Here is a 23,951-nt window from a genome sequence, read left to right on the forward strand (position 1 = left end):
GGTAAGTATTTCAACTAATGTTTTTAATTAGCCACGAAAAATCTTCATATAGAGTTCTGACCTTAGTCCAAATATTCTCTTACAGCCTCCCCTCCAAAAAACCCATGACTTTTGCTAAAAGTTAACCTAGGTGGCCCTGTAAAATCTAAAAAAGGAGAACCAAACATTTTAATTAAAAACAGCAAAAAAGAAAAATTTATTTCAGTATAAAGAAAAAAATTGAATCTACTCAATGTCTGTTCCAGCTATAGTGTAAACACAAATTTTGTCATTATCTTGTTGTTCTTCCAGATCATCAATAATCTCAAGGACCTTAGCCATGGCAATTCTTTAATTTTTTTGTCAAATGTCTGATTTTATTGGCAATGAGTCTGCCAAACATTCCTGCATTATCTTCTTTAAGTTCTGTTTTATTTTGAATTTTTTTTTAAACATCTGAGGCTTGTAATATGGCATCGGTAATACCATCTTCTTCACTCTCTCTTATTTTAATTCCTCTTCGTTTTTTGGTGTTTTCTTTAGAACTATCTGTAAAAAAAAAAAAAAGCACAATTTAATCATAGTTGCATACGAATAGGTAGGTTAGGTTAGAGACAGGAAGGGTAGGTTAAAATACAAAAAAAGCAACAAATAAATGTCCTTTCATCCCAATTTTAAAATAAGGATGGCCTTCTGATTTATTTCTAGCATTCAGCAAGAAAATGCCAGATATCTATAAACCAGACATGGGAAACAAATAGTATATCCCTCAGTTTAATTTATGACTAGACAAATGCAGGTCAAAGCTAGCATACCTATAATTGGTTCTAGGAGTCTCCCCTCAAAAAATACCCCCAGAACACGCATCCTCACTGAAAGGAAATTATTCTCAAAAATTTACTCTCCACAGAAAATTACCCCAGACCCCCCCCCCCCCCTGCAGAAAAATCTCCTGAAAAGAAATATCCCTGTTTTTTCCCAATAACAAATAGTACCTGTAAGCCATGGACAAATGTCAAAACTTATAAAGGCTCTTAAACTTGTAAACTGGGGTTCTTTGATTGGAGTGTAGTTGGGGGGGGAGGGAGACTCAAAGGGTGCATTTTAATGCAAAAAATTCCAGGTCTCATTGAACCATCAGCTAAATACAGAATTGGTTCAAAGGGGAGCTTGAGATTGAACTTGATGTATAATACCAAGGGTTGTAACCAGGATTTTGAGAAAATTAAGAGTTTAAGTCCTTTTTTATAAATTGAAAGAGATTTTAGCCCAACCAGTCGTGGGCAGGCAGGGGGGATTAACTCTAGCCACCCTTTAATTTGGCACTTCCTAAAATTTACTCTTTCTCAAATGAAAACCCTTTATCATTTTGAAAAAACACTCTTTCAATTTGACTGCAAGAATCAATTTTTTTTAGTTGATTTGCACAAGGCAGTGAATTAATTTTTTTTTTTTGAAACTATGAGAACACTTAGCTTCAGCTAAGTACAATTTTGCTGCTTAGTGGTGTTTCAAAAAAACTACAAAACCAATCAGAATATCATTAGCACAAAGCTGACTTTGTTTGGAATCCTTACACCTTCTTAGATATACATATAACGCAAGTTCTACAATATTGACAAAATGTGAGACCCCTCACAGACATGGATATTGTCTTTTTATATATTCACAAATTTCTTATTCAAAAACTTATAGGATCATAAAACCATTTGGAATCCATTAGCACAAAACTGACTGTTTACAATCCTTGTACCTTCTTAGATATACATATAACATAGGTTCAACAATCTTTACAAAATGTGACACCCCTCAGAGACGTGGATATTGTTGTCTCATTTATTCACAAATTTCCTATCCAAAAATCAATGGAATCAGAAAATGGCTTTGATGGACACATTTTATTTCTGCTGTTTATAGTAGGAAATATATTTTGAATAAAATTCAGAGTTAAAAGACAAGAACTACTATATTTCTTACAAAAAATTAGGTTGAAATACTGACTGAATATTCTGTATTCCCTTAAAACTGAGTATTTTTTATTTATTCAATCTAGTATTTGCAGCTTACATTTGATGTTTCGATTATACAAGAATTATTTTAGTGTTAAAAAAATGTCATTTTAACAATATCTTATAAACTTGATCCCCTCAAAAGAAACCCATTCCCAGAAAATGGGTGAGGCAAAGACATAGAGAGAGAAAGAGAAGCTTGGCACACGTTCAAAAACAAATGAACAAAAATTGAATATACACTAAAATAACAAACCTTAACTTTTTTCTGTAATAGAGGAGTCTACATCATCCTGAGCTTCAGCTGTACTTTGTGGTTGAAGAACTGGGGTTGAGCAGCTTGGGGAGCAACAATTTGGTTTAGAGCTTTCATCTTGGGATTCTTCCTGTAAAATCAATACTAAATGAATCAATTATATGAAATTTTTGTGGCTTGTCTTTACACTTTGTATTGTGGGCATTTGTAAACAAATTTGAGGATGGCAGGGCTGGAAAATGTGACTTCACAAGAAATTTTATGTACTTGTAAACATCAACAAAGGATTGCAAATTTTACACAGAATTTCAATGAAATAGCAGTTTAATTTACAACACAAGAAGCATTACAAGACAAGCTGATAAGTTTTTTTGGGAAATATATATTATACCTATTACTACATTGGAGTCTTGACAGCACCCATAATTCCAAGCAAAACTGCAGCATACTCTGGTTACAACTATACTCTTTGGTTACAACAACTTTAGAATGAGTTAACAGCTGGCATGTTAAATTTCTAAAAGCTTACTGTTGGGATTTCCATATTCTTGTTATTTATATGCACTAACCTAAATAAGAAGAACTTAATAGACTAATCAGTTGGTTTTTGAGCACAACTGCACTTCACATAAATTACAAATGTCAAATTGTGTACAAAGTCAAATTGTTTTTAATTCCTTACTGAAAACCAAAAAAACCTAAATCAATTAAACAAGCACTATTGTCTACTGATTGATATATGAGCAGCGTTGCCACCGTCCGGGATTAATCCCGGTTTTCCGGGATTTTTTTTTGCGGTCCGGGATTTTTTTTGTGTCCGGGATTTTTGGGATTTATTGTAATAAAAACCGGGATTTTTTGCTAAAAACCGGGATTTTTGCTAAAAACCGGGATTTTTTATTAAAAAGAGATTTTCAACGATTTTGGCTGATAGTCTACTTTTTTTTTATGTACAGTATCACGAATATTCTCTGTTTTTGCTAGTTCCCTCTGGATTTGCGCTATTACACTGTAGAAACAATTTTTTCGTTCCGGATTTAACTTTTGAAAATTGGAGTCGAGCGGCGAATTCAAATTTTAAACGTGCTTTAACCTTGCAGGAAGTATTGAAAGTAGTCTCAACTGACGCCACCGTCAAGAGGAGACTTAAATCTCTCAGGTCAGTGCCCCGTGCAATGCCTCGGGCAAAGTTAAACTCAGAAAAGGTAAGTAAAAAGCGTACGGCATTCTACTTATTCTGTATATATATAAGTGGAATAAGTTTAAACAGGGATCTGAATCTCAAAGTAGAGTTTTTCCCCTCGCTGATGGTGCTATTCCCAAGAAGCTTAACTTTATTTTGTTAACTACTGAACTATTGTATTATACCACCTATAAAATTGATCTTTGTTAGGTTACCATGCATAGGCCTAACTTATTAGGTTTCTCCTAATTTTCTTGAACAAGTAGGCTAGACTAGGCTATTTGATTAGGCTGATTATTTTAGCCATATGGATTGCTGAATGTTTTGAATGCATTGATAGTTAATAGTAGAGTCTAATGGCAAATACACAATTTAGTTTAAGCATAGCTTAGGCAAATTCAAGAAAATACTGCCCAATCTTAAACACATGATCCTATAGGCCTTGTAGGATACAAAGCCACTCAAACATAAATAGATTCAATCCCAGACATGTGCTGTAAAGAAAAATAGGCTACTAGGGTTTGCTAACTTTTCTTTAAGCTTAATTTTCAGTATAAACAAGTTTCTGAGATCACATTGAGCTAATCCCAACAAGGTAATCTAAATCTATACATATGCAAGACTAAGAGCTTGCTTGGAAATGTAGGCTCTATTTGAATCAAATTATGCTCGTTTGTTTGTCCAAAGTTAGTGATTATCCAAACACCAGGGGTGCTTGGATAATATACCCAGTTCTTCATCAGCAGCTGATGTGTATTACCAAATATAGCTAGTTTAAAGAAAAATCAAACTGTTTTGTTAAGCCTAAAGGTGTATCTGGCTTTGTGGGGGAATAGACAAGGAAATAGAAAATCTAATGGTATAGTTCCTTTTTTTCTTTATCTGATTTCTCCCCTTTAATAAATATTAGAGCTAAAAATATGTTTTGCTATTACTAGGCCTAGACTAGTCTATCTTTACAAAGCCTATCTTTAGTCTACTTAAAATTTCCTTTTCCTGACCTAGCCCCATTTTCCATTTCCTGACTTGAAGTAAAATCAAGTAATTGGAAGCATTTCATCAAGCCACAATGTCCATTGGGCTTGTATACATAATGGGCTGGGGCTTGATGGCAGAATTTGCTTCAACCAACTCATTTTTTTTTTTTTTTTTTTTTTTTTTTTTTTTTTAAATTACCGACTGGCAGGATCAATACAAGATACTAGGGTATATAGGAGTGCTGTTATTGATGTGAAAAGTAAAGACCACCATCTAGTAGTGTCTAGGGTTAATCTAAAGCTGAAGTCTCGGAAGGGTAACTACCTCCCAGGAAGTTATGATGTTGGTAGACTCCAGGATGAGAATTTGAAAAGAAATAGAAGTAATAGAAAAGTGATAGAAAAGAAAAAAGAAGTAAGTGTATGAAAGATAGAATACATTAAATTACAATGTATCAAATATGATTGAATTTCAGATAGGCTATTCCTGCACAGTTCTTTGCAATTTTTTTGAAGAAATGTTGTAGTAGCAAGAGAGTAGGCCTATGCCTAGTAGGATTTATGCATCATATCATTAATAAGCGGCCTAAATAAGGTCTTGGATGAATTTATACCTCGGTAAAACCCTACATTTTTTTTATCTTGGAAAGGGGTTAGGTTAGGTAAATAAAACTCTCAGGGATGTGTCTACAGGCTACCATAGGCTTATGTCCTGGGAAGGTATTTTGACAGTATTATTGTAAGACAGTGAAGATAATTTGAATGATTATTTTGGCCCTATGTCCAAGGGCCATTCTCAGCAAGACAAAAATATATAGGCCTAAAAGTAAAAAGACCTGGTCAATATCTACAAAATCATATAATTGAGTTAGGAATAAAGTGAATACACCATTCAATGCCTTTTTTTTATGCTGATTACGAATATAATAAGCATTTCTATCATAAATGAATTTCAGCCTCCCCCCCTATATAGGCTAGGGTAAGACACCCAGTAGTCGGCCACCTGCCTATTCTCAGACAGAATCTTTTATAGGAATGAATCATCATCCTATTCATGGACAAAAGTCTCCAATTCCCGTCACCTGCGATGCATTAATCATTTTAAATTTTTTTGACATTTAAACTACTCTAATTACTGTATTATACCACCTAGAAACTATATTATACTGTATTAACTATATTATAAACTGTATTGCTGTATTAACTGAATTATAAACTATATTAGAAACTGTATTTGTATTATACTTAGAATCACATGGTGGCAAATTGCATTGTTTTACCTCACTTTCTATCAGCCCTGGTTGAACTTCACTGAAGTAAGGATGCTGGGACTGCTTTGAAAAAAAGAGTCTTTGGTCAATATCTACAAAAGCATATTAGGCCTATTGAGTTAGGTCAAAAGTGAATGCACCATTTGATGCCTTTTTTTATGCTGCTTACAAATATAATAATCATTTTTATCTGAAATGAGTTTCAACCCCCCCCCCCCCTATACATGCCAATTAAGGGTTAGGTTAGGTTAGGTATAGGGTAAGACACCCAGTAGTCGGACACTTTAATCACTTTGAAAACTTTTTGACATTTAAACTACTCTTAATTATTGTATTATATCACTTAGAAACTTTATTTTTGTACAGTTAAAATCCTCTTCCTTTTGTGAACAAGTAGGTTATTAATTCAAATAGTTTTGCTTGTACAGTTCCTCTTATTTTTAAATTTACTAAGAAGTGACAAATCTTCTTATAGATAAACATAAAGGAATTGCTCATGTATCTAGTTATTACGCAATATTGCTTTGTTCCGTTCATTGATTTCCTGTTATTGGCTTTCGTCAACCTTCATGAGACGGGTTTTTGTCCGCTTGTTGCTAGGCCTATAGGCAGAACCTGCTAATTCATGATTTGGCAAATTCGTGATTCATGATGGCAAACAAAACATTAAATTGTAAAAGGTTTATTAATATAAGAAATTTTTTATTTAAATTTGATTTTCAGAGAAGATAATAATTCAGATTGGAGTTATTGAGAAAAGTGATTATCCTTGTTATTCAATGTGGGCAGGTGAGGATCAAGGATTTTTTTTTGGGGGGGGGGCAAAATAGGTGTATTCTATTAAAAAAAAAAATACAGGGCGCAATGTAGGTTGATCTGATAAAATTGAATCAGGAGTAAGTTTAATTAATGCAAACTTGAGTTAATTAAGTAAATTGTGCTCTTTAATGCTCTTTTTTATGCTCTTTAAGAATATAGTAATCATTTTTGTTGGAAATGAATTTTAGCCCCCACCCCCTATATATACCAATTCAGGGTATATATTTGCACATTAGGGGGGTGGGGGTAATTTTATTTCTGATGTAAATGAGAGGTAAGTTTAAACTTCCCCCCCCCCCTAATGTGCAAATATATACCCAGAATTGGTATATATATATGGGTGGGGGCTAAAATTCATTTCCAACAAAAATGGGTAAATATATACAAAATCATATTATTAAGTTAGGAATAAAGTGAATACACCATTCGATGCCTTTTTTTATGCTGATTAAAAATATAATAATCATTTCTATCGGGAATGAATTTCAGCCCCCCCCCTATATATGCCAATTAAGGGTATACATTTCTACATAAGGGGGGGGGGGCAATTTTGGTTCTGATGTAAATTGGCGGTAAGTTTAAACGTAAGTTTAAGTTAAATTTTCTGATTGAAATTATTGAGAAAAGTGATTTTCCTTGTTATTCAATGAGGACAGGTGCGGATCAAGGATTTTGTTTTTTTTGGGGGGGGGGGCAGAATAGGTGGATCCAATAAAAAATTTAGGGGGGCGCAAAATCGGTTGATCCGAAAAACTTGCGTCAGGAGTAAGTTTAATTAACGCAAACTTGAGTAAATTAAGTAAATTACACTACTTTAGGCTATACTAGGGGGGCTTGCGCCCCTTCGCCCCCTCCCCACTGGATCTGCCACTGAATGAGGGGAACTGGTATTCCCCTGTACAATGTTTTCAACTATACAAGATTCCAATGGTATACTTTTCATATTGATCTGACACTATTTTTGATGTGTTTTAGTCTTTTTTTAGAAATCATCATAAACTTTTTTTTGGAATAAACTTTTACTTTTAAAACGAACCAAAATAATAGTTACCATTCCTGAACCAATGTCCCATGACAACTTTTTCTTAATAGTAATTTTTTTTCAAAATGTTTTTAACTTTTGGTTACTATGCGCTGTTGTTTGTTCTTTATTAGATTACACCTACCTCGGCAACCATGACAGTAGTGGATCCAAAGGGGGTTCATCCCCTAGTCAGTACCTCACTCGTTAAGCCAAAGATTTTTTAATACTTTCATAAGAGCTATTTATTCTAAATAACGGCCTTTGTTATTAAGGGGTCATTTTTAAAGAACTGGAACAAAAATTGAAACTTTAGCTTAGTAAGTTAATTCGTAAGTTATGTATCTTTATTACTAATAAAAACGTTTGTAATAAAATTAAACAAATTTCGAGAAAGCTATTCAACCAAATAAAAGCAATACTAATATGCACATTTTTTTTTAATTATTCATGTACGGTGACCCAAGATCAAAACCTGCATCAATTCAAAAACATTCAAATATTAAATAAAAAAATAAGTTTTTTAACTGAAATTAAAGACCAACGTTAAAACTTAAACAGAAATTATTCCGTATATGAAAGGGGCTCTCCCCTCCTCAACACCTCGTTCTTTATGCTAAAGTTTGACTTTCTCACAACTCTTATTTTTGTTAAACAACAAAAAATTCGTTAATCCCCCTCCTTGTCAGCAGCTACACCCAAAATATTCTTTTTTTGCTTTTTTTTTTTTTTTTGCTTTGGCATTCTTCAAGACAAATATTGAACTTTCTACCGTGAAAAGGCGCCTTTTATTATTTCTTCGCTTTCAATCTTGTATATATGTGACCGAAATATAGCCCCTTATAGAAAAGAATACTTTGTCCTGATGTCTTAATTTAGCTTAAATTCATTTTTATTATCGGAATTCAATCAAAATTAAGTGCACATGCCCCATCAATATTGGTCAAACATGTCACTTCAATACCTGACAAGTCTCACATCAATTTTTCTAAACGGCATAAATAAAGAAAAAAAAAGAATCAATATGCGACTTCTCAAACGAAAACAGCTGTCACCAGCAATGAAGAAATCATGTCTGGTGTCAAAGTATTTACAAAACCCTCTTTCCGAATTTTGTACCGCATCGTATGACCATCTTTGATAGTATTAGACTCTTATTTTTTTGGATTACTCTCTGGAGAGGGGAAGAGTATTGTAAAATTGCAGTAATACATTGTTCATGGTTAAGTATGTTGGCACCGCTAAAAAAATCAATTTTTGTTCCTGATAATGAAATAAAATAAAAGATGATGAATTTGCAATCATTTGTTAAAAAATTTGGGATAGTTATTTCGGCTCAACGGAATTGTTGTTGTCATTTTAATGACAAAAGATATCATTGTAATAGTGGGAACCTGGAGTTTAATGAATGAGTAATGGAAAATTTTCTGCGGGAGCACATTTGTACTAGGGAGCTGTTATTTGTGGGGAAACATCCATAAAGGATGGAATTTCTGTTTTTTTCTGGGGGAAGATGGGTTAAATAAAAAAAACTAAAACTCTTTTTTTTTTTTTTTTAATTTTGAAGTTTTTGCTGCAATATCAGCAATAAGTCTATGGGTTCCAATCCCAGGCTGTGGCTCTGGATCTAAAACCTATTTTGTAAAAGGCTTGATTTACTACGCAGATACAAGCCCTACTTGAGCCTGAAAACGAAGCTAAAACCAATTTTGGCTCCCAAATTTTTGCAACAAAATTCCATTTTGTTTTTTCCTGAAAAATCCCCGAATCTTGAAGACTTTTCCCCAAAAACTCCCCAAATTTTTAAGACTTGTCCCCAAATTTGAATTTTCGAGAGTGGAAGCCCTGTATAGTATACCTGCATGATGCCTAAGCACCAAAATTTGTTTACCTACATTTTTGTTACATTTTTACAAGTCAGACAAAGATTTCGTTTTTGGGAGGGGGGGGGGGGTGTTCAAGTGCCCCCCCCCTGGGTACAGCTTTGTCCAAGGAAAAAAATTACTATTGTACAAGGAAACCAGTAACAAAAAACCTGACAAATTGGCTATTTGCAAGAGCCCACAATATATAAAACCTTGCAAAGCTGTGGTTTATCATGGTTTTACAAGATTTAAACGATTTGTTTTGGGGGTTTCAGGGGGGGGGAATGTACCTGGGGTAGGTTATGTATTTAACCTAAGTTTTTTATTTTTGTGAAAAATAAAGTTGTGTAACAGATTCAAACTTTATCGTAAAGAGTGAGGCATTGAATAGGAGACAGCCTGTTTCATATATACAGAATAATTTTTGTTCGTTTTAAGTTTTAATGTTGGTCCTTACTTTCAGTTAAATTTTTTTTTATTTAATTTCTGAACATTTTTGAATTAATGCAGTTCTGATTTTGGCTCACCGTACATGAATAATTAAAAAAAGATTTGCATATTAATTTTACTTTTTTGGCTAAATGGCTTTCTCGAAATTTTGTTCTGATGTAACTTATGAATTAACTTACGTAATGAACTTCTATATTCGTATGTTTTATAACGTATATTAGGGAGTTTGTCCACTAGTCGATACCTTGCTCTTCATGCTACAATTCGAGTTTTGTTCGAATCACAAACCCATTAATCACAAAAGCTTTTTAATTATAATATAGAGCTATTTTGAAACTACTAAAAAAAGACTAGCGAAAAGAGCAGGGCATTGACTAGGGGGCGAATCCCCTCATATACCTAATAATTTCTGTTTGTTTTAAGTTTTAATGTTGTTCCTTACTTTAAGTTGAATAAACTATTTTTTTTATTAAATTTCTGATCGTTTTTTAAATAATCCGGTGCTCCCTTCATAGAAATGTCCCTTCCCCCTAAAAAACATCCTCCATGGAAGAATCCTCCCCCGTAACCCTTTCCTCCCACCCCCTCCCCTCATCAGAAAAGAATCCCTCCTGAAAGCACAAAAATTCAGCTTGAAACTTCCATAATGCATACTCTACTTTGACATCTTCGCTGGAAATAAATTTTTAAAACCTCTCTCTTAAATAAAGCTTTTACATGTGCCTAATTTGACAAAATTCTATTCTGTGTTCAAACTTCAAATAGAGTATCATCACCCTTTCTTTATCAGACGTTTAAAATTATCAAAACATCAATAGCTGCGTTCGTTTTCGTTGTTCTATGGAAATCAAATCCTCGGTTTTACAAATTAAGCCGTTCGTTTTTGCTGTTCTGTGAAATGTTTCACTTATAAGCCATTCTTTGAAATGCCGTTCTTCGTTCTTAGTACCGTCGTTCTTTGAACGACGAACTGAGCCTCATACTCCGTTCAACAACTTTAGTTTTACTTTAGTTTTAAGTATATTTTCCATTTTTGTTGTGCTGGTTGTCTAATGGGGGGTTTCTTTTGAAAATTAAATTGTGGGGGTTTCTTTTGAAAATTTGACTGTACTTATATCTTCTGATGTTTCCTAATACGGAGATTCCAATTAATTAATTCAATGGGGAAATAGCCACGCCCTTAGCTAACGGTTCGCGTGTGGCCTTCCTGAGCGGAGGCGGAATTTCTGGAGTGGGGACCTTAATCTAGGAGTACATGTAGGGAGCTTATATTAACGGCCGTACTGAGTCGAAATCAGACTGATAAGCTTCAGTTTCCCTTAGGGGCGAGTGGAGCTACAAGGACTAACAAACTTGAGGAATATTAACATGGAGAGAATAAAATAAAAAAGTAATGCATTTATTGTTACTCACATAATTGTCGCAGAGCTTCGGTTATATCAACACACTTGTAATACAAGACACTGATACAAAATTGTCATCTGGAGCGATGCTACGCAAAAGTTAATGCACTCACAAAAAAGTTCTCTCAAAAGTTTATTTTGAGTAAACTCACATAATATAAATTACTGGCGTAAAACTCCTCTAAGACTCAAAATAGACTGAAAATAGCCTTGCATAAGACTGAGAAAAGACTTACATAAAACTGGCGCAAAAACTGCTAAGTTCTAGCTATCTACTTTTCCCAATTTCGCCGGAGGTTACATTCGGGCGTTACTAACAAGTATATTTTACAGTCCCTATTGGCTGCACTATTTGTCCTACATCACTATTGGACGGGCTCGCACCAATGGGCTACTTGGGTTTAATATTTTCCCCTCGCTGATGGTGCTATTCCCAAGAAGCTTAACTTTATTTTGTTAACTACTGAACTATTGTATTATACCACCTATAAAATTGATCTTTGTTAGGTTACCATGCATAGGCCTAACTTATTAGGTTTCTCCTAATTTTCTTGAACAAGTAGGCTAGCCTAGGCTATTTGATTAGGCTGATTATTTTAGTCATATGGATTGCTGAATGTTTTGAATGCATTGATAGTTAATAGTAGAGTCTAATGGCAAATACACAATTTAGTTTAAGCATAGCTTAGGCAAATTCAAGAAAATACTGCCCAATCTTAAACACATGATCCTATAGGCCTTGTAGGATACAAAGCCACTCAAACATAAATAGATTCAATCCCAGACATGTGCTGTAAAGAAAAATAAGGCTACTAGGGTTTGCTAACTTTTCTTTAAGCTTAATTTTCAGTATAAAAAAGTTTCTGAGATCACATTGAGCTAATCCCAACAAGGTAATCTAAATCTATACATATGCAAGACTAAGAGCTTGCTTGGAAATGTAGGCTCTATTTGAATCAAATTATGCTTGTGTGTTTGTCCAAAGTTAGTGATTATCCAAACACCAGGTGTGCTTGGATAATATACCCAGTTCTTCATCAGCAGCTGATGTGTATTACCAAATAAAGCTAGTTTAAAGAAAAATCAAACTGTTTTGTTAAGCCTAAAGGTGTATCTGGCTTTGTGGGGGAATAGACAAGGAAATAGAAAATCTAATGGTATATTTCCTTTTTTTCTTTATCTGATTTCTCCCCTTTAATAAATATTAGAGCTAAAAATATGTTTTGCTATTACTAGGCCTAGACTAGTCTATCTTTACAAAGCCTATCTTTAGTCTACTTAAAATTTCCTTTTCCTGACCTAGCCCCATTTTCCATTTCCTGACTTGAAGTAAAATCAAGTAATTGGAAGCATTTCATCAAGCCACAATGTCCATTGGGCTTGTATACATAATGGGCTGGGGCTTGATGGCAGAATTTGCTTCAACCAACTCATTTTTTTTTTTTTTTTTTTTTTTTTTTTTTTTTTTAAATTACCGACTGGCAGGATCAATACAAGATACTAGGGTATATAGGAGTGCTGTTATTGATGTGAAAAGTAAAGACCACCATCTAGTAGTGTCTAGGGTTAATCTAAAGCTGAAGTCTCGGAAGGGTAACTACCTCCCAGGAAGTTATGATGTTGGTAGACTCCAGGATGAGAATTTGAAACAAGCTTTCCAGGAACAGTTGAATACCAAACTTGAGAGTTTAAAAGTTGACAATGTGGAAGATGGTTGGAATAATTTTAGAAAAGCATTCTGGTAACATGAATTTGTGTGGGCTTTTCTACCTCCCACCACCCATTTCCAGACATATTGTAAGATGACCTCTTTTTTTAATTTCAAGGATAAGTTTTTTAGGTAGAGAGGAGGTAACAAGAAAAATCTTTAGTCAGAACTTTTGAGAATCTTTTAAATTTCTTTCTATAAAATGTCCATATAAATAGACTAGCATTAGATTTTATGATTTAGGGGGTCTGCAGTATATTATACTTCTAATCATGAATTATGATGCATATGCAGTGCTCTTTCTTTCTGGAGAAGTTTCTGTTCTCCAATACAGAAAATACCTATTAGGTTGCGATTCTGCGAACTCGAAATCACGATAGCTCAAACGTCAAAATCGCTGGATGCAAAATTTGACTTTACACAAAAGCAGCAAAAATCGAGGTTTCAGGGAAATGCAAGGATCCCTACAGATCCAAAAGTAGTAGAAAAGCCGAAAGTACTGCGATATGTCCTTTAATTTGAGTCAGAAAAGTTTAAATTGGCCACACAAAGTTTCTGGAAAGTGATTTTGTGCTTGATAGGCTTAGAGAAGTAAAAATTAAGTAGAGGAGAATGTTAGCCCATCAACTTTTTTTGGTGGCAGCAGATAGATAGGAATTTCTTGGCCACTCGAGTACCTAGTCTTTAGCATTCTGACTATGTTTCTCTAGCCTGACTATATTTGTGATCATGCATTGAAGGAATAAGACTTTGCAGCCAAAAATCTTATAAGGCTTTATTTCTACATTTAACCTTGGCCTAGGTGGGTCTGAATGAAACAGAAATTCCAGTATCTAGAAAGTATGTGTTAGAAAGAAAAAAGATCATATAATATTCCTCTGACTTATACCGTATGACCGGTGGAAGATTTTGGACACGAGACAGCCAGGGAATCAGCTAAGCATTGACAATAATTGGTAGATCTGTAAATACTTAAGTCCATGGGCGTAGGCAGGGGGGGGGGGGTTAGAATATTAACAATGCTAAAGACTAGGTACTCGAGTGGCCAAGAAATTTATAAATATTTAAAAATAATAAATATATATAAAATATATATTAAAATATAATATATATTAGTATAAATATTTAAAAATATTAAGAAAAAATATTTATTTTCAATTTAAAGGACATAGGAACGCAAAAATAATGATAATACCTTCATTCATGGTTAAAAATCTCAATTCATATTCACCAAGCCTTTTTTTTAACACGTTTAGGGATTTTCAAGATTTTGAGGCCAGACGTCATAATTCCTACACAGTGCTATCCGAGACCACGGCCGCAAAAAATTTGAAAATCGTTGATGTGACTTTTTACCCTGGTTGATTTAAAATGAAGGAAGAAAACAGAAAATGCAGTCTCTCTTCCTGTATTCCCTTATAGTTTTTCGTTAGCTTCTTCTGTAGCCTTTCATCGGCAACTGAGGAAAAATCAGCCAAAGATTATTTCGTCGCAACACCAGAGGGACGCTGCAAGCCCACGGACCAAATAATAAATTCGTAAATAACAAACTTTTTAAAAACGCTACGAATTTCGGGTTTTGATGGGAAATTGTGTTTTCTAGGGTCCCATAGAGAATTATATGTATATTTTTTACGTTTCTATGTCCTTTAACTAAAACCTAAACGACGGGCCTGCTTTGAAGACGAATTTTCAGAGATTTCGTTCTGGTTTTGCCCCCCCCCCTTCCAAAATTCTGCCTACGCCCATGCTTAAGTCTGCTCTTTTACAGATGAAGGACATTCGTCTCTTGTTTGCGAAAAAGCGGAAGAGTCCTGAGACTACCCATGGAGAGTCAGGATTAGCTGCCACCACAGGTTCGTCAGATCTTGAAAAGGAAATATTACTTACGACACATCCACGTCAAGAGCCCGACGCTGGCTGTTCTGCCGACGCGGATTCGTCACATTTTGAAAACGAAGTGTTTACTACCGTACGCCCACATCGACAGTCCGACTTCGATAATGAATACTCCTCCTCTGAAGATTCAGAGGACGAACATTCTTCTGAAGATCTAACCGAAGACCTTAGCAATAGTGACGAGGGGTCAGAATTTGATCCAAATCCTATGTCGTCGTCGGAGTCTGATAATGCTGAAAATGGGCGGCATTCTTTGAATGAGAAGAACAGAAATCTTAGAAAGGATTCAGTGAAAACCAAAAATGCGTCATCTTCCAAAGAGATTGGGAAGAGAAGAGAAAAACGTGCAGTCCAGAAAAGCAAAGGCAAGAAAAATTATGTAGATAAGTTCACCAGCAAGTGGCTCCATTTGCCAGAATTTAAGGGCTGGCTTAAGGCGGATGAAAAAGAGCCATCAAAGGCTTACTGTAGCTATTGCTCAAAACCACTCAAAGGGACTAAGTCTGCTATGAGACGGCATGCGTCCAGACCATTTCATGTTAACGCTGTCAAAGCTAAAATGAATCAAGTATCGGCTTTATCATGTGCTTCCAAAGAGCTCCAGGAGCGAGCCAAACTAAGAGACAGTATTTTAGGCCTTGAACTGGGCTTGTGTGCGTTTATTGTGAAAGAGAACCTTCCGGTTTCTAAAATGGATCAGTTGCCTGACGTTTTAAAAAACTACATAAAAGACTCGGCGACTGTTAGTGGTCTTGCTTGCGCCCGGACTAAATCTTCAGAAATGATCAAACACGTGATTGCGAAAGAAGGGGAAGAGGAACTTGCTACTGATCTGAAAGGATGCAAATGTTCGATAATCGTTGATGAATCTACAGATGTTTCGTGTACTAAGTTTTTAGTGATTCTAGTGCGTTATGCCAAGAAGGTCGAAAACGATCTTAAAGTTGTCGAAGACTTTTTAGCAATGCCAAAAGTAAAAGATGCATCTGCGGCTGGGCTAAAAGCATTAATCGTTAATGAGTTTGTCACTAGAGGCATCCCTGTAGCAAATATTATTGGTTTTGCTTCTGACAATGCTAGTGTTATGTTAGGCAAAAACAATGGATTGGCTACCCTCTTGAAACAAGAGCTACCATGGCTAGTGGTACATGGCTGCATCTGTCATTCTTTTGCCCTGTGCTCTGCTGCTGCTTGTGAGGCACTGGATTCGTCAGTAATCCAATTTAGTCATGACATATACAACTTTGTCGCCTTTTCACCAAAACGCAAAGAACAGTTTAAGGAATGCCAGGCCTTTTTGAATATTGCCGAACATGCCGTACTTTATCCAAGTAAAACAAGATGGTTGGCCATGGAGCAGGTGGTGCAGAGATTATTGGAACAGTGGCCTGCATTAACCTTGTACTTTCAGTCGATGATGCTGACAGAAATACCAGCAGCCAACGCACTATTGAAGGGGCTACAAAGCCATGAGTTGCAGCTCTATTATATGTTTCTCGGGTACATTTTGCCTGTGGTGAATAGGCTGAATTTACAGTACCAGAGTGAAGATGTTAGGATTCACCTGATTTTGAAATCAGTGAGAGATACTCTGGGAGAAATTCTGAGAAACTTCATGAAAGAAAATTCTCTGCGAAATAAAGATCCCTTTGAAGTTGACGTCTTCAACCCTCATAACCTGAGACCTTTTAATGAGATTTACTTCGGTGCCAAATTTGATGTTCTAGTCAAGTCGGAAAACTTGCGTTTATCCTCTCATCAGGTGAATGACATTCAAGTCAAGTGTGTCAAGTTCTACCAGATTCTTGTGAAGCAGATTCAAAAAAGGATTAACCATAGGGATCCTCTTTTGAAACAGTTAGAATGTATTGACCCTTCAATCGCTCTTTCGGGCCAGATCTCCTCTATAGCACCGCTGTACAGTAGGTTTTGAGCAACATACTCTGTTGACGTCGAGGAGCTTAACTCAGAGTGGAGAAGACTGCCATTTGTGGATGAGATCTTTGAAGTGAAAGGTAAAGAAGGTCCTGTAGCGTTTTGGTCCTTTGTGGACAGTTGTAAAGATGCAGGTAAAAATAAGATGTTCAAAGTCTTACCTTCATTTATGTTTACCATGATGAGCCTGCCACACAGTAGTGCCGGCGCTGAAAGGCAGTTTTCCCTTCTCAAGCTTATTAAGAGCCAGCTCCGGAACAGATTAGACAGCGAGAGGCTGAGGGCCCACCGCGACGTCCCCGGTTGAAGACCTGATGAAAAGAAAGGGACTTGGCAGGGGTCTCTTCTGGCGAAGGCCAGACAGTTCAAAATTTCCGCAAAAAATTTGGCAAGTTCGGTGCATCTGGTATGAACCGCTGGAGGTGCATTTTTTTTTTTTTTTTTTTTTAATCCCACCTCCTCTCCTCTCAGTGACGTAAAATTTTTTATAAAAAATATTTTAAAATCTACTACTTTAAGCGTCACCTAACTTCTTTATTATAAATTACCAGCCAAAGGTGGTCCAAAAGGCTTACTCCTACAACTTTAAAATTTTTTAACACAAAAAAAAAAACTATGTGCTCTCCCGTAGACTGGGCGTCCTCCGTCCACAGTAAACCAAGTCTTGGGGTGGCAATTGTTTCCGTCTTTTTTTTCTTTTTTTTTCAGCCCGTTTTAAGACCTTTAATGTCGTAAACCATTACGACCTACCGCAGTGATTGGAGTCTTCAATGTCGTCAGATTTTATTGTTTTTATATTTATTTATTGTGTGATTTAAATGGTATGTATTCCACCTCTCTGACAGGCCTAGGAGCATTTGGGGGATTAGCACACTGTATTTTCTTGTATGATTAATTGATTATGAATAAATCTTAGCTATCTATCTATTTATCTTATCTTATCTGATTTGTAGACTTCCTGATTTGTGAAAGAATTTTGAGAGCCTGCTCAATTAGTCCTTTATTTCCGACTGGCAACTGATGGATTTTTTTGCTTCTGTGAGCACATTCCATTTTTTGGAAGGTTGATTTTGTGTTTTTAGTAAAGCCCTAGTTTTTCAAAATCCTAATATATATTAAAAATACCAGTTTATTCGTAGTCAGTTTGTTTGAGCTAGTTTTGCAGTTTTATCTTGCACAAATTGTGAAGCAATAATTTCTGTCGCTTTGAGTTTCAACTTAGCCATTTATGTCCTTATTAAAAATTTGTTTTTAATGTGATATTAATGTTTTTTATTAAGTTTAGTATCGGCATTACTCCCCGCTTTTCGTGTAGCCAATCAGTGCTGTCAGAGCTTTCGAACCTCACTGCGGGTTCCGACCCTACGGTCGTTACGACGCTAAGGTAGACCCACACCCCCTACGGTCGGTTTCCCTTTGTAAGGAAATTTTGGGCAATTCTTTTGGCGAAAAAAATTTTCGTAGATACTAATAATCCACCAGAACTTTTTCACGGCGAAAAAATACTAGGAATATTTACAATCAGTTGTTAGTTACAACTAGAAACCACGTTTCACGGTACTTTGAGTTTCGCGCCTTGCTTTTTACGTCATCACCTTGCAGCCCTATGTTGTATAACCTAAAAACCGTGTTCCGGGATTTTTTTTTTCGAAATTTCGGGATTTTTTTGAAGAAAAATCGAGATTTTTATTTTTAAGCTGGTGGCAACCTTGTATATGAGCTTATTTCCAAAATTTTTATTCAGTAGGTTACATTATTTTTTTTTAGGCTAATATAAAAGATCATCCTATTAAAAAGCAATTGTTTACCCTAGTGAACATATATTAGAGGCTATAGTTCTGATAAATTTACAGAATATAATTAACTAGCCTACTCTTCTCTGGCTTACAATACAAAGTTGGTAAAATAGGCCTATTAAAAAAGTAGGCTATATAACAGAGCAGTAGAATTATATTATACAAGGCTATATGAGGCACTATTAGGAGGTGGAATAGGGGACTATATTCTCAGAGCAGCAAATAGCCTATTATATTTGCAAATAGGTTTCGGGGAATCTATTGACAATAGGCCTACTCTTTTGTTATTAAAATGTTTCCTCTTGAAAAGCAACTCTCCTAATCATTTAGCTATTATAGAAAATAGTGACTCTACTATAGGTCTAATTGTTTAATTATAGGCCTATAGCATATAAGCTTTTATAGCCTATAATATAGCTTAGGCCTATTAGATTATCTAAAACTTGTCAGTGAAAATAATTGGGATATGGCTGACACACCTGAATAATGGTAGACTGCAAAATGTTCTGATGTCTTTCATCAGGAGCAGGTCGAATCTCCACATGCTGCTTGAGGAATTGGAGGTTTTTGTATAGGTCCCACATTGACTCCTTCCCTACCCCACTGCCATTCTTCTTCCTCAAAACCCTCAAACATTCATTTCTGAATTTCCTTTTTAATGACAGGAAGTCTAATTGAGCATCTTTAGATGAAGTGCCTGGGTAGGCTAAAGACATTTTTTCAGAGATGCACCTCCAGACATTTTCAATAAAAATTTTGTCCATATGTTTTGGGTCACTTTTAATATATAAACATGGATTAAACTCTATACAGACAATAAGTTCTTCCCTATATTTGGATTTTTTTTTCTGTTCCATGTGTCACACATTATTACTATATTTTATTCCAAAAATTACTTTCAATTTTAAAACGTGAATACAGATAAAAGTAGTGAAATTTGCCACACGCTGATTGGCTATAATCGAAAATCCTAGACATTTGTTCTAGCCGCTAGAACTGTGTGTCTAGCCAAGCACATTATCTAGTGTGTCTTGCTAAGCGCTGAATTTTACTTGTGAACGGTCGTTGCCTAGACATTGAATTCTGGCTAGACACGTGTTCTAGACACGGATTCTAGCTAGACACGCTTGTGAACGCCGCTTAAGGGTATAACTTAGTCTAGTCCTAGGCTACTCATCATTTTTTTTTTTGCTTTATTGCCAGCATATTAGCCTATTATGAGCCAACTGTTGATTCAGACAAAGCAAAGAATAAGGGCAGTCCCTCAAAACTAGCAAACTTACATATTTGCCTATAAGCTATATATAGCCCATTCAGCTAAATGGGGCTATGCAGTAGACCTATCCTAGAAAAAAAAGTATAACCTATGCCTACTACTACCTTTTGTAACAGAAAAACTAGCTTACTGTAGCCTACAATATTCACAGTAGAAAAAAACAAAAGAGAAAAAGCAAGAAAATAAGGATTATTTCTCCCAAAACGTGTAGTCTTAGGCTATGCTATATAGGCTGGTAAATATTTACCAAATCATATTATTGAGTAACAACTAAAGTGAATATACCATTTGATGCCTTTTTTATGCTGATTAAAAATATAATAATCATTTCTATCGTAATTTTAGCCCCCCCCCTATATATGCCAATTCAGGTTATATATTTCTACATTAGGGGGGGGGTAAAGTTTAAACTTACCTCCCATTTACATCAGAAATAAAATGTGCCCCCAACCCCCCTAATGTAGAAATATATACCCTGAATTGGTATGTATAGGGGGGGGGCTAAAATTCATTTCCAATAGAAATGATAATTATATTTGTAATCAGCATAAAAAAAGGCATCAAATGCTATATTCACTTAAGTTGTTACTCAATAATATGATTTGTTAAATATTTACCCATAGGCTACCAAAGTTAACTTGTTGCATAGGCCTTGGTTTGATTTCACTAGGCTACTAGAGGTTATTTCTCATCAACAGTCATTTGTAATTTTCTTGTAGGCCCCATAATTTAGCTAAGATGAAAGTAAAAGCATCATTTCATGCCTTTTTTATGCTATTTCATAATTCAATAATTACTTGTGGGGCTAATTGCACTTTGGGTAAATTTTTTGTTGTTAATATTATTGACTTACAAATAAAGTAAACATACCACTTGATGCCTTTTTTTATGCTCTTTCCAAATAGCCTATAATAATCATTTTTGTTGGAAATGAATTTTACCCCCACTCCTATATATACCAATTCAGGGTATATATTTCCACATTAGGGGGGTAAATTATATTTTTTATGTAAATGACAGATAAGTTTAAACTCCCCCCCTAATGTGTGAATTTATACCCTGAATATATAGGGGTGGGGGTAACATTCATTTCCAACAAAAATGATTAGCCTGTTATATTTGAAAAGAGCATAAAAAAAGGCATCAAGTTGTAGGCCTATGTTTACTTTATTCATAAGTCAATAATATGAACAACAAAAAATTTACTGCATCTTGAGCCCTCAAAGACCCCAAAGGTATTTTATAAGAATAATGAAAGAGCATAAAAAAGGCATCAAATGGAGTTTTTACTTTCATCAAAGCTAAATTATATGGCCAACTGCAAATTTACCATGAAACTTACCCACCTCCATCCCCCTACTGTGAAAATATATACCCTGAATTGTCAATGGCAAAGTTTTGAATCACAAAATTCAGTGCTATTTTTGTCAACAGCATTTGAAAAACTTGAAATGGTACAAATAAACTTTCAATGGGGATAAATCCATTTATTTAGACAGTGAAAAACAGGTAAAAAAGTCCAGTTATTTCAATCACATATACAGTGACCATCTTCAGTAGAAATACTAAAATTGAAACTAGTATATTCATAAACAACAAAATAAATAACTTCCGGTCATTCACAAAATAATGAACTTCCAGATTATTCACTAGATTATTTTCAGAGAGAGTTCATTCAAAATTCTTGATGTAAATTTTCTTCTTTAATCTTGCTCAAATGTTAAACAAATTTCCAATGAAAGTGGTAAAGCCTTCCGTGTCTCCTTATTGCAAACCAAATGTTGAGTTTATGGATGTTTACTGGGTTGGTAAAAACCAAGCTATATAGCTATATAGGTGATCAAAGTATATTTTTTTATAACAGGGTTTATGCACCTAATAAATGTTATACAAACAATAAAATAACTAGGGCCATTCTAATATACTAATTCTTTAAAAATGACCTCTTAATCACAAAGGCCATTAGTTAGAATAAATAGCTCTTATGAAAGTACTAAACAATCTTTGGCTTAAAGAGCAAGGGGGCAAACCCAATCATATACATAATAATTTCTGTTCATTTAAAATTTTGATGTTGCTCCATACTTTCAGTTGAAAAACTTTTTTTCTTTAATTTAATTTTTGATCATTTTTTTTATAATACTGGGTAATCAGGTGCCCCCATCATAGCAATGTCCCTTCTCCCATGAAAACTTCCTTCATGGAAAGATCCTCCCACATAACCCCCGACCCCCCCCACCCCCACTACCAGAATAAATCCCCCCTGAAAACGTCTCTATACTTCCCAATAACCAATACTATATCTAAACATTGGGTAAAGTTCATAACTTTTAGCCCTCCCCCCGGGTACTTTGGGGGGTTAAGTCATCCTAAAAGACATAGTTATTATATTTTCGACTATGCTGAACAAAATGGCTATCTAAAAATTTTTATTGGGTGACTTTGCGGGAAAAATTAGTGTGGGACGCGGCCTAGTTGCCCTCCATTTTTTGAGGACCAGATTAAAAGAGTACTAGAACTTTTAATTTCTGTTTGAATGAGCCCTCCCACGATATTCTAGGCCTACTGGGTCGATACGATCACCCCTGTAAAAAAACACACATCCATGATCTTTCTTCTGACAAAAAAAATACCAAATTCCACATTTTTGCAGATAGGAGCTTGAAACCTCTACAGTTAGGTTCTCTGATATGCTGAATCTGATTTTTTGATTTTCATCAATGTTCTATAACTTTTAGGGGGCATTTCACCCTTTTTTCAAAAATCAGGCAAATTTCTTCAGTGTGTAAGTTTGATGGGTAGGACTAAACTTGATGAAACTTATATGTTTGAAATCAGCATTAAAATATGATTCTTTTGAAGTATCTATTGGTATCAAAATTCTGTTTTTTAGAGTGTCAGTTACTATTGAGCCAGGTTGCTCCTTACTTACAGTTCGTTACCAAAAACTGTTTGACTAATTTAAATTTAAAAAACTTTCACAAAATAGATTTTTCAAAGAAAAGTAAAGAGCTACATTCACCCAATAATGAGCAGAAATGAAGTCAAATAATTTTTCAAGCTCAAAACTACCACAAATCACCATCAATAAATATATGAAACCCAAAACAAAATATAAATTAAAATAAATAATCATATTAAACTCAAAATAAGCAGAATCTAAGATGAGTAGGGCTGATTTCATCCATGCCTTCTTAAGACAATTTGCTATCCCTTAAATTTGATTTGGTGTGTCAGGAAAAGTGACTGAATGTTTTGCTCTTATGATCCAGTGCTTAGTTAATCAAAGTGTCATCAAAGTGTAACAAACCTCTTTTTTAATTGTCTTCAGTACTTTTATAAATAAATGAAAAATAACATGTATATGATACGAGGAATGTGGCTATTTAGATGTGCAAGGCTGCTAGGGTTATGTTTCTTAGGGTTAAATGTAGTGAAAAATGACTAATATGATTTTACTCCTAAACAATGGTAATTTTTTTTTTCAAAATGGATGTTCAAAATCAGACTGTCCAATTGCTGAGGTATTACCCTAGGCTCAAGATTACCAAAGGGATAAATTAGATAGTTAATTATATTTATCAAACTGTATATGAAGGGTCAAGCCCATGAAAATTTAAATCATTAAAGAAAATCCATTAAAAGCTGTAAGTGATGCTTAAAAATAAATGCTCAACTGTTCTTGTAGCTACAGGGTAACTTTAAAACACCAATTTTTCCTTGTATTTCCTAGTGAGTATCTTATTTTACCAATGTAACCATATTATATCAATTTTTATTTTACAGTGATTTTACAACACTAGCTCAGATTCCTCTTGCTCTTTACTTAGACAGTGCTATTGTGCTGTATATGATTAGATAAATTTCATTTTATATATTATTTAGTTGGTTAATATTACTAAATTGGAATTTTACCTTGCAGGTCTAATATCTGGGCAAATTTGTCGCAAAATCAAGAAGTACTAGCCATGTCACCAAAGACACGGTACGTAAAAAAATGTAGGATGTGCATTGACTGCCTGAAACCAGTTTTAGAAAGTTCAGCCAGAACATATAAGCAAGATCAAGTTGTATCAAAGCACACTAGCTCTTCTAATATGCTTG

At 34.8% G+C, this 23,951-nt stretch overlaps 2 protein-coding genes across 2 annotated transcripts in view; one reads left to right on the plus strand and one right to left on the minus strand.

Annotated features, from left to right (window-relative positions):
* LOC148945245 (DNA-directed RNA polymerase II subunit RPB2-like) overlaps window positions 1–23,951 on the plus strand; it is a 58,063-nt gene that overhangs the window by 15,328 nt on the left and 18,784 nt on the right. The window lies entirely within an intron of this gene.
* LOC148945246 (uncharacterized) lies at window positions 155–19,457 on the minus strand. Its single transcript, XM_089098632.1, has 3 exons — window positions 19,051–19,457; window positions 2,245–2,374; window positions 155–528 (listed from the first exon to the last, which is right to left on the minus strand). Exons 1-2 carry the CDS (start codon window positions 19,426–19,428, stop codon window positions 2,246–2,248), a joined length of 507 nt encoding a protein of 168 aa, XP_088954758.1. The 5' UTR covers window positions 19,429–19,457; the 3' UTR covers window positions 155–528; window position 2,245.

The sequence above is a fragment of the Artemia sp. Qi Xiang Cuo genome, chromosome 13 (assembly GCF_049724085.1).
Source record: "Artemia sp. Qi Xiang Cuo chromosome 13, ASM4972408v1, whole genome shotgun sequence".
NCBI lineage: Eukaryota > Metazoa > Arthropoda > Branchiopoda > Anostraca > Artemiidae > Artemia > Artemia sp. Qi Xiang Cuo.